This window comes from Thalassophryne amazonica, chromosome 15 (genome assembly GCF_902500255.1).
Source record: "Thalassophryne amazonica chromosome 15, fThaAma1.1, whole genome shotgun sequence".
NCBI lineage: Eukaryota > Metazoa > Chordata > Actinopteri > Batrachoidiformes > Batrachoididae > Thalassophryne > Thalassophryne amazonica.
In genome coordinates this window covers 74,789,751-74,803,063 of record NC_047117.1, presented here as the reverse complement: position 1 = coordinate 74,803,063, position 13,313 = coordinate 74,789,751, and the positions used below count along the sequence as shown (strand labels likewise).

The following is a 13,313-nucleotide window of genomic DNA, read 5'->3' as shown; positions in this document are numbered from 1 at the left end:
TCCCTGCTTATTTCAGCAAGACAATGCCAAGCCACATTCTGCACGTGTTACAACAGCGTGGCTTCATAGTCAAAAAGTGTGGGTACTAGACTGGCCTGCCTGCAGTCCAGACCTGTCGCCCAATAAAAATGCGTGGCGCATTATGAAGCGCAAAATACGACAACAGAAACCCTGGACTGTTGAACAACTGAAGTCGTGCATCAAGCAAGAATGGGAAAGAATTCCACCTCCAAAGCTTCAACAATTAGTGTCCTCAGTTCCCAAACATTTATTGAGTGTTGTTAGAAGGAAAGGTGATGTAACACAGTGGTAAACATACCACTGTCCCAACTTTTTTGAAACATGTTGCAGGCATCAATTTCAAAATGAGCAAATATTTGCACATAAACAATAAAGTTTATCAGTTTGAACATTAAATATCTTGTCTTTGTGGTGTATTCAGTTGAATATAGGTTGAAGAGGATTTGCAAATCATTGTATTCTGTTTTTATTTACATTTTACACAAAGTCCCAACTTCACTGGAATTGAGGTTGTACATTTGGGACATAAGCCATTAAAACATACAGTTTAGTACTCTATGCAGGGGTGCCAATTTCCCACGGATCTGCAGTTTCCCGTGTTTTTTGTCTCACCAGGAAACATATGTGAGATCAGTGTAAATCCGGTGTAAAATTCTGGGGAGGGGGGGTTGATGTCGGGACCCTGAGAAGGTGAGCTGTAATCAAATAAAACATCTGCCTAAATCAATTCAGAAACATCTCTGATAAGACATCTCACGTTTTCACATCCTGATCCAAGACTGAAGGATAAATGTAACGTGGCACCGCTCGACCACATAACAACAAATGAGAGACACTGTTACAAATTGTACCATTCTGCTGCAGTGAGATGATTTAAAGTCCACCAAAATGCCGAACTGACATTTTTTGTTTTTTTTTAAATCATCATTGATATGGAAAAGCTAACACTTCTGGTAAGTCTTTGATCTTATTATATCATGATTTTGTCGGAATTTCTTGTCCGTTGACATGATTCAAGTTATTTCACACAAATGCAAACTCTGTCCTCCTAAATCTGCATTTTCTGTTCTTTTTCTGTTACATGGACATAAAATATTCATGTGGAGAAAAATATGACAAACATTTAACATGCTCATAGAAGTCAAATACCGACGTGAAAAATATTTAAGGATGGGTATCAGGAACCGGTTCTTTTCGGGTATCGTTAAGAAAAGATTCGTTAAGAAATGATGTTAGCCTTTTTGCTTATCGGTCCTTCAGAGTGGCCGTTCTTTTTGGGGGTGTTTGTCAGGAAAATGTTAGACCCTGCAGCGAGTCTGTAATCAACCGTTTCTGCAGCGTGGCTTTGCTTTGAATCTTGAATCAGTGAAGCAGCAACCTGTTATGGTCTTCTGAAACATTTGATAGGTGTATTTTATAACTTAAAAACGGGACCGGTGTTAACACGTTAGCATGTCTATGAGGTTTTCAGTGTTAAAGTTAGCATTAAGCTGTTCGCATCTCAGCACGTTTGTATGCATTTGTTTTCTGTATAATAATTAATGGCTCAGCGTTTGTTGGCATTAAAGAGTCCAATGTATTACAAATTGTAATTTTTTAAAATTTATTTTTATTTCTATATTAATAATAATAGCAACAACAACAGTAATAATAACTAATAATGCTACAATACAGTTTTAGAGAAAGACAGAAAGAACCTGATAAAACAAAACACAACAGAAAAGCAACTAACAATGAACATAAATAAATGAATATAGAAATAAATAACTGTTTCCTGTGAACACCTAGTGACTCTTACATCTCCACTTCATCCCGTTTTAATTAATTTTAATGACAATTTGTTTCGGTCAAACCATATTTTCAATTTGTTAATTTCTTCAGTGATTTCCTCCAGAACTATCTGCCAAGCTAGAAAACTGCTGCATCCTAGTAAGAGCAGAATACTATTGGAATGAATTTGAATAAGGAAAGTTGGGTTTTTTCTCAGCAAAATGGATGCTGCACTCACTACAGTTTATTGTCTGGAATAGCCCCAGATTGCATTTCAGAGCCTCTAGAATTCAAAGATTTTCATGCGGGTGGTGTTGGGGGGTAATTTTAGGTTTCAGGGTTTTTTTTTGTTTTTCACCACTTTCATCCCTGAATATGTCAATTGTGAGTCACTTTTGTGCAGATTAAAGTTACTAACTGGCACTCCTGTCTTGTTGCGAGAAAGAAACGAGAATCGTCCTCCGTTCTGTTCACACAGCTCCAAACGCTGCACGGCTCTCTGCCAAGTTAAGTTAGAACAATAGAGTCCAGTCGGAATTAAGAACTTCAAAGCGAAACACTGTTTAAATCAATTGCCACATCTTTCCAAATGTTGTAATAAAAACTACAATTGATCAGAACATTTTTTCCCTCCCTAAACGAGACGTCCTGCGCTGACGTGCAGCGGTTGGCTGAGCTCAGCTCAGAGGTATGGAGAGACATTCATGCCAAAATGTCTGAAAGGAAAAGCTTTTAACAAAAACTACAGATTTTTTATTTATGTCCAGAGATCGAGGATCCAGTGACCAATTTAAAATGTTGACATAGAAAACCTGTAAAGCCTACTTTTAGTACACAGAAAATTCACAAGAGGTATCAATAAGGGAATCGATAAAGAATCGTATCAATAAGAGGAATCGATAATGGCATAGATATTGATAAAATCTTATCAATACCCATCCCTAAAATACTTTGTGCGTTATTTTGTGCAACACGTAAATGGTCAGTATCTCATAAATGCTGACGTCAGCACTGGATGGAAAACTCATATGAATCTGTGTTCCTGAGAACTAAAAGTGATATTGGTGACTTACTGAACAGTAGGTGCAGCTTTACTTGTATCAAATTTGATTTTTGTTGATGTTGAGACATTATTAGTTGTTATAAAAGCAGAAATTACTGTTCTTTTTCTGTTACAATAGAACAGTTACAGTCCAATGCAAATATGTGGTTTTATAAAATAGTAATAACACTGTATTCTAATCCATGTGACAGACTGTGTATTATAGTTCTGTCATCATCAATATGGGAAAATTTCCTTTTTATGACTAAAATGAGCATGAAAATTTAACTGAGAAACACAGTGCCTTGCAAAAGTATTTAGCCCCTTGGTATTTCTTGCATTTTAATTTGTTTATGGAATTTCAAATACAGAAAGTAAATTGGGCGTCTCAATATAAAAAAATTCTAAAATTATCTTTCTTAAACTCAAACTCAAAGCAAATCTCTGTAATTTGATTTAAATGAATTCAAAATACAAGTATAAAAGGCAGGATGATGGGTTGCATAAGTAGTGGCCCCCTTTTGTATAATACCTAGAAATAATCAGTTTTATTTCCAGTTTTCTTCAGACAACTCAGGGGATGGATATATGAACATTTCCAAGTCACTGAATATGCCTTGGACTTTACTTGCATCAATTACAAAGAAATACAAACAGTAGGGCACTCTATGGCAAATGGAGCCAAGCTTCTCCCCCCTGCGCACAACTTAGGCAGCCATTCCTGAATATTAGATACACAGCACAATGCAACTCTATGACAGCCTGGTGTGAAAGGGGATTAAATTGGGGAATGGCTGGTCTCAAGAAAAATGGCTTTAAAAGTGATGATTTAATTGTGTTGTACTAAAGAAGCACACACTTAACTGTATGAAAATTCAGTAAGGTATGTCTTCTAGAATATATTCCATTTCTAAGGTAGAACTCTACTAGTGTATACTAAGGTATATCTAAATATCTAAAAAAAAGAAGAGTAGAATAGAAGAGTAGAATAGAGTAAAGTAGAGCCACTTAGGTGCCTGTTCTTGAGAACCAGGAATGGTAGGTTGAAAAGCTTTTTTATCCCACGGGCACTCTCCCTACCCACCCAAGCGGCTCAAGAAAATGGACATATCATAATAATATATCATAAGACATTCAATAAGAAAATAGAATTTATGTATATACTCGTAAGTGATATTTACATAATATGGTTAATAAACAACATATACAAGAAATATGGTTATTATATAATATTATAGGAGTAAGCTTCTAAAACCTAAATATTAATTCTACAGCATTAGCTTGGCTTTGATGTTATTTTATTTTTTCATTTAAGTCATGTAAAAATTTAAAAGGCATACTTTTAGAAATTTTAACACATAAGCTTGATTTCCTTTTTTTAAAATTCATAATATTGAAAAACATTAACATTCTAAAAGTTCAAAGCGACACAAATATGTTTTCACCTCAGCACTGCACAATAGCACAATTTTATTTACCTTCCACACTGTCCTTGCTTTAATTAATTCAGATTACGCTCATAAAATCAATTTCTTGATACCTGAACATTATGAGTTACAGGACATAGTGCACTCCTCTTTTGGACCAGTATGCATGCAACATTTTTAGTCACATATTTTTTTTAACATTTAAGTGCATTTACGTGTTTACGTGTGAACAATCTAGACATAAACAATCTTAGGGGATTCCTCCAAACCAGCACAAAAGATTTAAAAAATGAAATCTGAACTATTTTGATGTCAGCCAAACATTTGATATACAATATTGCCGCATTTAAATGAACTTTGTGACAGTCTTTCTGTCTGAGTGAGACGACAACATTTCTCCTCTTTTCACGTTAGGCCTAATCACTAAAACAGAAGCACGTCAGTCTTCTTTATGTAATCCCTGGCTTTAAGATGGCCAGTGGACTCTCTATTATTCTGTTATTGTCAGCAAACTGTACAGAAACTAGTGCGCGTCTCTGGTACTCTTAACTCCTCGTACCTACTTGTGTGATTAGTGGGATTAGTGTAATGGTTGTGCGCCCGAGGGTACAAATGGATGCACGGCTGCTTCTTTAACTTCACTGCTACTCAGCTCATCCATCTTTTCTGCCACAGTTAAAAAGGAACCTGAACACACATTGGTACACATTTCTGCAAACATTATGGACCTGATCTGTAACATATTGGTGGAAAACCCATCAGACAAGCAAACATAAAGTTTCCAAAAAAGAGACATGACCTGAGTAATACCAAAGGATGGGTAAACCAAGTCCAATTCATAAAACGGTGGTCCAGAAAAATACATAAATAACAGCACGTTATGACATCACAACTGCAAAAGTAAGTTTTTCTTTTTGCTCCAAAGACAACAGGAACAACTGAAAGCTATAAAATACTTTTTGTCAACAACATACAATTTCATTGTTCACTGTGTGGCCTTAGCTTATTTACCTACTGTGTGTGAGACGCTTGTCTTTCCTGTGTTTATATGCTGTACAACCAACAAAATATCACACGTTTATCAACATTATTGAAAGGTTTTCATGAATTGATCTGATCAGACCCTGAAAATCTTAGAGACTGTTTTGAAATTGAAGAACTCATTCAAGGAACCCCGTTGTTGTCCATAGAGTGACATTACAACCCCAGTTCCATTGAAGTTGGGACGTTGTGTAAAATGTAAATAAAAACAGAATACGATTTGAAACTCCTCTTCAACCTCTATTCAATTGAATACACCACAAAGACAAAATATTTAATGTTCAAACTGATAGACTTTGTTGTTTTTGTGTAAATATTTGCTCATTTTGAAATGAAGCCTGCAACACATTTCAAAAAAGTTGGGACGGGGCAACAAAAGACGGGGAAAGTTGATGAATGTTCAAAGAACACCTAATTGGAAACAGGTGAGTGTCATGATTGGGTATAAAAGGAGCATCCCCAGAAGGCTCAGCCGTTCGCAAGCAAAGATGGGGCAAGGATCACCACTTTGTGAACAACTGTGTGAAAAAATAGTCCATCAGTTTAAGAACAATGTTTCTCAATGTTGAACTGCAAGGAATTTAGGGATTCCATCATCTACAGTCCATAATATAATCAGAAGATTCAGAGAATCTGGAGAAGTTTCTACACGTAACGGCAAGGCCGAAAACCAACATTGAACGGACGTGACCTTCGATCCCCTCAGGTGGCACTGCATTAAAAACTGACATCATTGTGTAAAGGATCTTATCGCGTGGGCTCAGGAACACTTCAGCAAACCATTGTCAGTTAACACAGTTCTTCACTACATCTACAAGTGCAAGTTAAAACTCTACCATGCAAAGCAAAAACCATACATCAACAACATCCAGAAACGCCGCCGCCTTCTCTGGGCCCGAGCTCATTTGAAATGGACAGACACAAAGTGGAAAAGTGTGCTGTGGTCTGATGAGTCCACATTTCAAATTATTTTTGGAAATCATGGATGTCGTGTCCTCTGGACAAAGGAAACAGACCATCCAGATTGTTACCAGCGCGAAGTTCAGAAGCCAGCATCTGTGATGATATGGGGGGGTGTTAGTGCCCATGAGATGGGCAACTTACACATCTGATGGCACCATCAATGCTGAAAGGTACATCCACGTTTTGGAGCAACACATGCTGCCATCCAAGCAACGTCTTTTTCAGGAATGTCCCTGCTTATTTTCAGCAAGACAGTGCCAAGCCACATTCTGCACGTGTTACAACAGCGTGGCTTTGTAGTAAAAGAGTGCGGGTACTAGACTGGCCTGCCTGCAGTCCAGACCTGTCGCCCATTGAAAATGTGTGGCGCATTATGAAGCGCAAAATACGACAACAGAGACCCTGAACTGTTGAACAACTGAAGTCGTACAAGCAAGAATGGGAAAGAATTCCACCTACAAAGCTTCAACAGTTAGTGTCCTCAGTTCCCAAACACTTATTGAGTGTTGTTAGAAGGAAAGGTGATGTAACACAGTGGTAAACATACCACTGTCCCAGCTTTTTTGAAATGTGTTGCAGACATCATTTCAAAATGAGCAAATATTTGCACAACAACAATAAAGTTTTTAAGTTTGAACATTAAATATCTTGTCTTTGTGGTGTATTCAATTGAATATAGGTTGAAGAGGATTTGCAAATCATTGTATTCTGTTTTTATTTACATTTTACACAACGTCCCAACTTCATTGGAATTGGGGTTGTAGTTCACAGGTGCATTTATACTTTGACAGTAGTGGTGTTGACACATTTGTCGCCATGTGCTTAAATACAGCATGCAGCATCTAATTAATATGTTTATCTATGGAAATAAGTGCTTTGAAATATGATGTTTCCATTTCTGCTAGCACTGATTTTCCAGTAACGTAATTAATTTTTACATTCTGTTTTTGCATCCAATACTGCCACTGCATGGTCTCTCTGCATTCCTGCAGTCCTGGTCAAAATGACAAAGTAACAACATAGAAAATAATGTCATATAACAACAGCATAGCAATAACATAACAAATGGCACAACAGTAATAAAGCATTGTAATAATAGTGGCTTAGTAATAACAGAGTAATTACAACATAATATAACAAAGTATATAATATAGTAATACAATATAGCATTAACATAATAACATAGTAATAGCAGTGCATCTTTGAGCTGCTCCCATTAGGGGACATCACAGTAGATCATCATTCTCCATTTCACCCTTTCATCTCCACCTTTCTGTCACATCAAAGACATGCATGTCCTCCCTCACCACATCTGTAGGACACGTGGCTGTGGAGGTCACCCGATTTTCAAGATGTTAATTCAGAATATTTTCAGAAATAAATGCAAATGAGACAGTTGTGTACATTCAGCATATTGAATAACATGTCCACAGTTATTGAAAAAGAGGGACAACTACATGCTTTAATACAGAAGTAGTCCTGCACAGACCCAGAGGCCGGTGCTTATCCTCTGATACCTACGAGCAGGGGTGGCCAGTAGTGTGCTATGAAGGGCCAGGATGGGCAGATTTTTCTTGCAGCCGATGACCTCAGCAGGTGGTTTTACTGATGAACTCCTCCCATCAAGTCCCGATCATCCTGAAATCACCTGCTGAGGTGATCAATAGCAAGGAAAATCTGCACCTCTGGTCCTGGACCCCTGCTGGAGAGTGAAGCGGATGAGAGTCTATGTATGACTCACCCTGGATGGGACTCCAGTCCATCACAAGTTGCTTTCCTTCCTGAGGCCAGTAACCATATACAGCTGAGTGGACTGGGACTGGGTCTTGGCTCAAGGATGCACACAGGTGGAATCAACCCCTGGTCTGTATATTGGTAATCCAGGTCCTGTCCCACAGAGATTTTGTTTTGTGTTTCTTTGAGTAACTAATTAAATTCTTCAAACTGTCTGAGGTACATTTAATGTCTGTATTATTTAATTAAGTATATGAAGGCGTTGTTGTTGTTCACTAACTTTGTGCATTTATTTATATATTCTGATTTTACAAAATTTCTTTTATTGCATTTGTTTCTGACGATATTATGAAATAGGCATTTGAAAACCAGGGTACCAATAACTTTGACTAGGACTGTATATTTTGCATAACCAAACATGCTTTCATATCATAAATAATATTTAACTTTTCATACTTTATTTTAAGTGTAAGTGGTTAATGGCGAGTGCTTGAAGTTCATGTAAAAACTGAAAACATTCATTTACAACTCAGATTTAAAACTTGACATCTATTGGGGTATTGTTTACATTCTTTATACAAGTGTAACACAAGGAGGCGCTAGATGCTTTTAGGAATTGTTCCGTATGACTGCAGTGTGGCAAAACATGCAGACACACAGTGACAAGAATAAGACATCAGCTTGTCACCAACAAAGACAATCAGTGTTCAGTGGAGACGTTTGGGTAAATTAGTACTTGCATGAATATAGAGCCTGAAGAAAAGATTCCTAACTGACGGTGGTGTTGTGTGTCTGCAGACGCTGTGTACGTGCTGTGCTACAGTCTGATCCTGCTGTCAATCGATCTCACCAGTCCTCACGTCAAAAACAAAATGTCCAAGAGGGAGTTTATCCGGAACACTCGCCGAGCAACCCACAATGTCTCTGATGACTTTGTGGGTCATCTCTATGACAACATATACCTGATAGGACACGTGGCTGCGTAGGTCACCTGGCGTGCTGCACTGGGTGTGCTGCAGAATTCCTTAATCTGCACTGAACAAGTGGAAATGGTTTTCTTAACACACCTGGAATGTATCGAACATTGTGGAGAACTGATTTTAATCTTTTTTCTGATCTTGTATTTAAAGGTATATTACAGCCAGAATAACATGAGTATTGAAATCAGTAGAAGCTCAAATTTACCACTGCACTGCGAGAGCTGGTGTGTCTCTCACACACGGTAACGTTCCGCGGTTTTAATCGAAGGTGTGAAACAAGGCATTTGAAATGTCCATAGGACCAAACCGCTACAATGAAGGAGGCTTTAAAGTGGAGCGGGTCAGAACCCGAAGATGAACTCTGATGCTGCACTGACAGATGAGGACTGCTGGTTGGTGGAGGGAGCTGAAGCACTGCCTGGCCTGTCACAGGTGTGAGACCACGATGCTCTGAAGCTGCTGCTTTTTATTCACTCAAAAACTGATCCGCTTGAGTCCAGATCCTTTGTGGGGCTGCTAGCTGATAGTGGCAGTGAGGTGTGTGTCCATCTGACATCTTTTTTTTTGTTTTGTATTTGTTTGCTGTAACAGCTGACAACATGAGCAGCATAGGTGGGCACAGCTAACTTTACAGTTAGCTTCAGTACTCACTAATCTGCTCACTGGAACGGTAACTGTAATAATGCTAAACTGCTAAAGCATTTAGCTGAAGCTACCATTAACTCAACTTTTATGATACAAATTTAGCTTCAGCTTTTTTTTTTCTGCTCTAAAACCATAAAAAGTAAACCTAAAGAGCTCAAATGTTAGTATGTTGTAGTGTAAACATGGAGGTTCTCAAAAAAAGGGTTAGCATGCCAAGATAGGCAATGATCAAGATGTATATAAATAATTAAATGAAAAACGGGTAGTTTATTCAAAGTACAGAAAGTATTAAACAAAGAAGAATTAAGAAGTAAATGTAAATTTTAATCAAACTGCTTTCATGCAATGTGTTAGTTTTGCTTACTGGATTACTGTCCAAGTTCCAAGAGGAACAAATATGTATACACGCATTTTTTGACTGTGAAACATTACAAAAAAAAAAAAAAAAATTGCTGACTTAAGGTTAGCGCAACTGGTCTACTAATGGCTTTCAAAGTTAGCCAAAAAGTTAATCCGCTAATGGAGAATCTAATTAGATGTTAGCTGTGCCCACCAGTGATGCACATCATGTTCCAGGTTAACACCACGACACAGAATGATTCACTAAACAGTTTTAACAGCTGAAATTCTAATGAATGGCCAAACTGCTCCCATCCATAAAACTAGTGCCTTGCTAAAGGTAAACAACTAATCTCTGCTGTGCATCCAGTAGTAACTACAGAAAGTTCTGATTCACTAGAACCATGTTTCTGTGGATGATGTCTACCCCCCACCATTTTTGAGTTTATATGTTAATTGACAGGTTAATTTTTTTATAGCATTACTCATAGCATTGTCACACCTCTGAGTGCTCAACTCACCTTTCAGTGATTGACAAATTCCCTTTTTCCACAGTTTTATTTAGGAAGGAATGAATGAAAATAAACAGTCCTCTTAGATCTCGAACGGCGGTATTCCGAACCTTCCATTTGCATAGTGTAGCTATTAATGTTATTGCATGTTATGATTAATTACACCAAAATATAGGTAATGGTAGTCATTTACTAAAAGGGACTATTTATCCACTGGTGATCTTCAAAGTGTAAATGTAGATGAAAATTTAACATCCAGCTTCAGAGTGTAGTGAGAGAGAAATGAGAGATCCATGGGTCAGAGCAGCAGTAAGCAAATCCGCTTCAGCTAACATCTTAAGATTGATGCAGAGTTGATATAAACTGATACATAAGAAGAAAAAAAAAATACACCTGCCAGACCATATTTCGTCAGATGTCACTGTACCACTAAATGTACAGAATAGGATGCAACAAAACCCATGAAACCAAGAAACTGCAATATTTAACTTAGGAACCATGAGGTGTGTATCACTAAAAAGTGAGTTCTGCAACACTGACTACAAATTATATTTTCTTCACATGCTTGTTTTTAATGTGATTCTGCAAAATGCACTGTAAAAACTTGAGGTAGAATGTTCAGGTTGAGAAAAATGCAGATCCTCATGCTAGCTGTACATTTCAAATAATGTTATTCCATTGTTTTTTATTTTGTGCAAGGCTTTTGTTCTATACTCTTAGGAAAGCTGACAGGAGTGTACTGTGATTTGAACCATTTTGGACCATAACGAAGGTGCATCGTCACACCCGTAGTACTGACAATTACATGTTAGATTGCAAGCATTAATTTCCATGGTATTTTATGTATACGGTAGAATTTTCCCAGTTCGCACTCATTCATTTCTTCCTAAACTAATGTTTCTAAAGTGGAATTCTTGCAAACAATGTAATCATCAGAGGTGAGTCAGGAGTTTGATGCTAACAATCATTTTGACAAGTGATGTTAAAGACAGTGAGTTGATCCTTTTAGACCTTTACACACTAAGAGTGATGAAAATAAATGACAAAAAATGCAACTTTTTTCTGAGGTGGTCCTGTTGTCATGATGGTTTTTGTACCAAAAGCAGCACATCTTCTGCCTTTTGAAAAGGTAAATTTAAAAAGATGTTACGATTTGCACAAACTCAATTTTGAAATGTCAAAACCCAAGATTTTTTAATCGATAGGCTTCGCTCACACTTGTTTTGACATTTGCAAAGATGAAGCAGGGGGAAAAACTGAATTTTTCTCAATGATTTATCCATTTCAAGCACCATATTCTGAAAAATTGTTAACCTTTAACAAATAGATAAGGTTTGAGTTCTGCGCTAAACATCCTCAAAGGTGTGTAATATCACCTCTCCAGCACATTAATTAGCTGTGTATTTTCAACACAGCTAATTAATTTTTAAAACTGCAATACTGGGCATCACAGCTGGCCTGTAAATGGGTAGAGTGAGTGCTGTGTGTAGCAGGAGCAGAATATTTGACCAGTGATTTCTGGTATGGTCCAGGGTTGTGTTCTGGCTCCAACACCGTTCAGTGCTTACATGGACGGGGTGTTGGGTGGAGTACTGGAACCAGCAGATTAGGTGCCTTTGTTGATAAGGAAAGGTAACATTCATATCTTTGGGTCCTTGTCTTTTGAGATTTGGCAATGGCAGTACCTTTGAGGAGAATGAAGTTTCAACTTTTTAGGGTTCTAGTTCACCCGGTCTTACTGTATGATTGTGAGACTTGGACACTAAAGGAGATTTGACGTCTTTGGTTCTTGGTCTCCTCAGACGATCCTTGGGTACTGCTGGAATGACTGCCGAATAGTTAATAAGGGAGACTCAGATGAGGTGTACCACTTACATTGTGAGGGAATGTCAGCTATGACTTTAGGACACGTGATGTATTTCTCTTGACATGATCCAGAAGGCAGGTGCTTCTGTGTTAACCTCGGCAACTGAAGAAGGCCAAATGGACGCTCACGTTGCACCAGCTGGAGAAGATTGATGTCTACTTTCAAGAGTTGGGGATGAGCTGCTTCTCTGCCTGGGTGGTTGCCATCCAGAACACAAGGCAATTTCATTGTGTGGTGAATGCGGCAACATGTGAGACCAATGCGTTGTATTTTCTACGTACCTTAAATAGGTGGATTGTATTTGTCAATGCAGAAACATGTCTGAGATGTTTTTAATGGATTTCTCAAACTACAAGTGTGTGACGTACACTGTTGAGGGCAAACTGACAAAAGAAACACAAAATTAACAACTGACTGTGAAAGTGAACTCAGCCACCGCCATTAAAAATCAGCTTACCTTGAGTGTTCACACATTCACGTGGAACACTGTTTGCCATTGCAAGAATGACTCCCTTCACGCCGGACGCAGCACGCAATTAGCTTTTACCCAGCAGCTAGCATGTAGCCATAGCTAATAGCGAAACAACGTCACAGTACTCACCAAATGTAACCAAAGCAACAGACAGGATGACACACTGATGCAGTTAATTATTTTTCCTCTAATAGGGGATAAAACAACAGCCACAACATTTATATACATTTTTTTCTAAGTTTCATTTAAATCAATTGCAGTTTAATTCAGCTGTAATCAGGCCGATGAGTTTGAATTTAAATGATCCGTGTCATTTAAGATCCGCTGTTGCAAACGATGCACACTGACTTTAATATGCTTTATCATTTTATTTATGTTTAGAAGGAAATCTTATCTTTTTTTTTTCTTTGAGTATTGTTAAAAAATGTGACGGTAAAATGTATTGAAAAAGAAACTGTCCTAAATAACTGACTCATTAAATGTGGGCTTGATTTTACTGT

The 13,313-nt window shown here is 37.7% G+C and overlaps 1 protein-coding gene and 1 long non-coding RNA gene across 2 annotated transcripts in view; one reads left to right on the top strand and one right to left on the bottom strand.

The window, feature by feature from the left end:
* LOC117525906 overlaps positions 1 to 1,976 on the bottom strand; it is a 20,217-nt gene extending 18,241 nt beyond the window's left edge. Inside the window, exon 1 of the long non-coding RNA XR_004565165.1 lies at positions 1,966 to 1,976. This is a non-coding gene — a long non-coding RNA (uncharacterized LOC117525906). The remainder of the gene's footprint in view (positions 1 to 1,965) is intronic.
* The window catches only part of LOC117525905 (F-box only protein 8-like), a 25,142-nt gene extending 11,829 nt beyond the window's left edge, over positions 1 to 13,313 (top strand). The window contains exon 8 of the mRNA XM_034187853.1: positions 8,797 to 13,313. Within this exon, the coding sequence (XP_034043744.1) occupies positions 8,797 to 8,984 (188 nt within the window). The 3' untranslated portion in view covers positions 8,985 to 13,313. The remainder of the gene's footprint in view (positions 1 to 8,796) is intronic.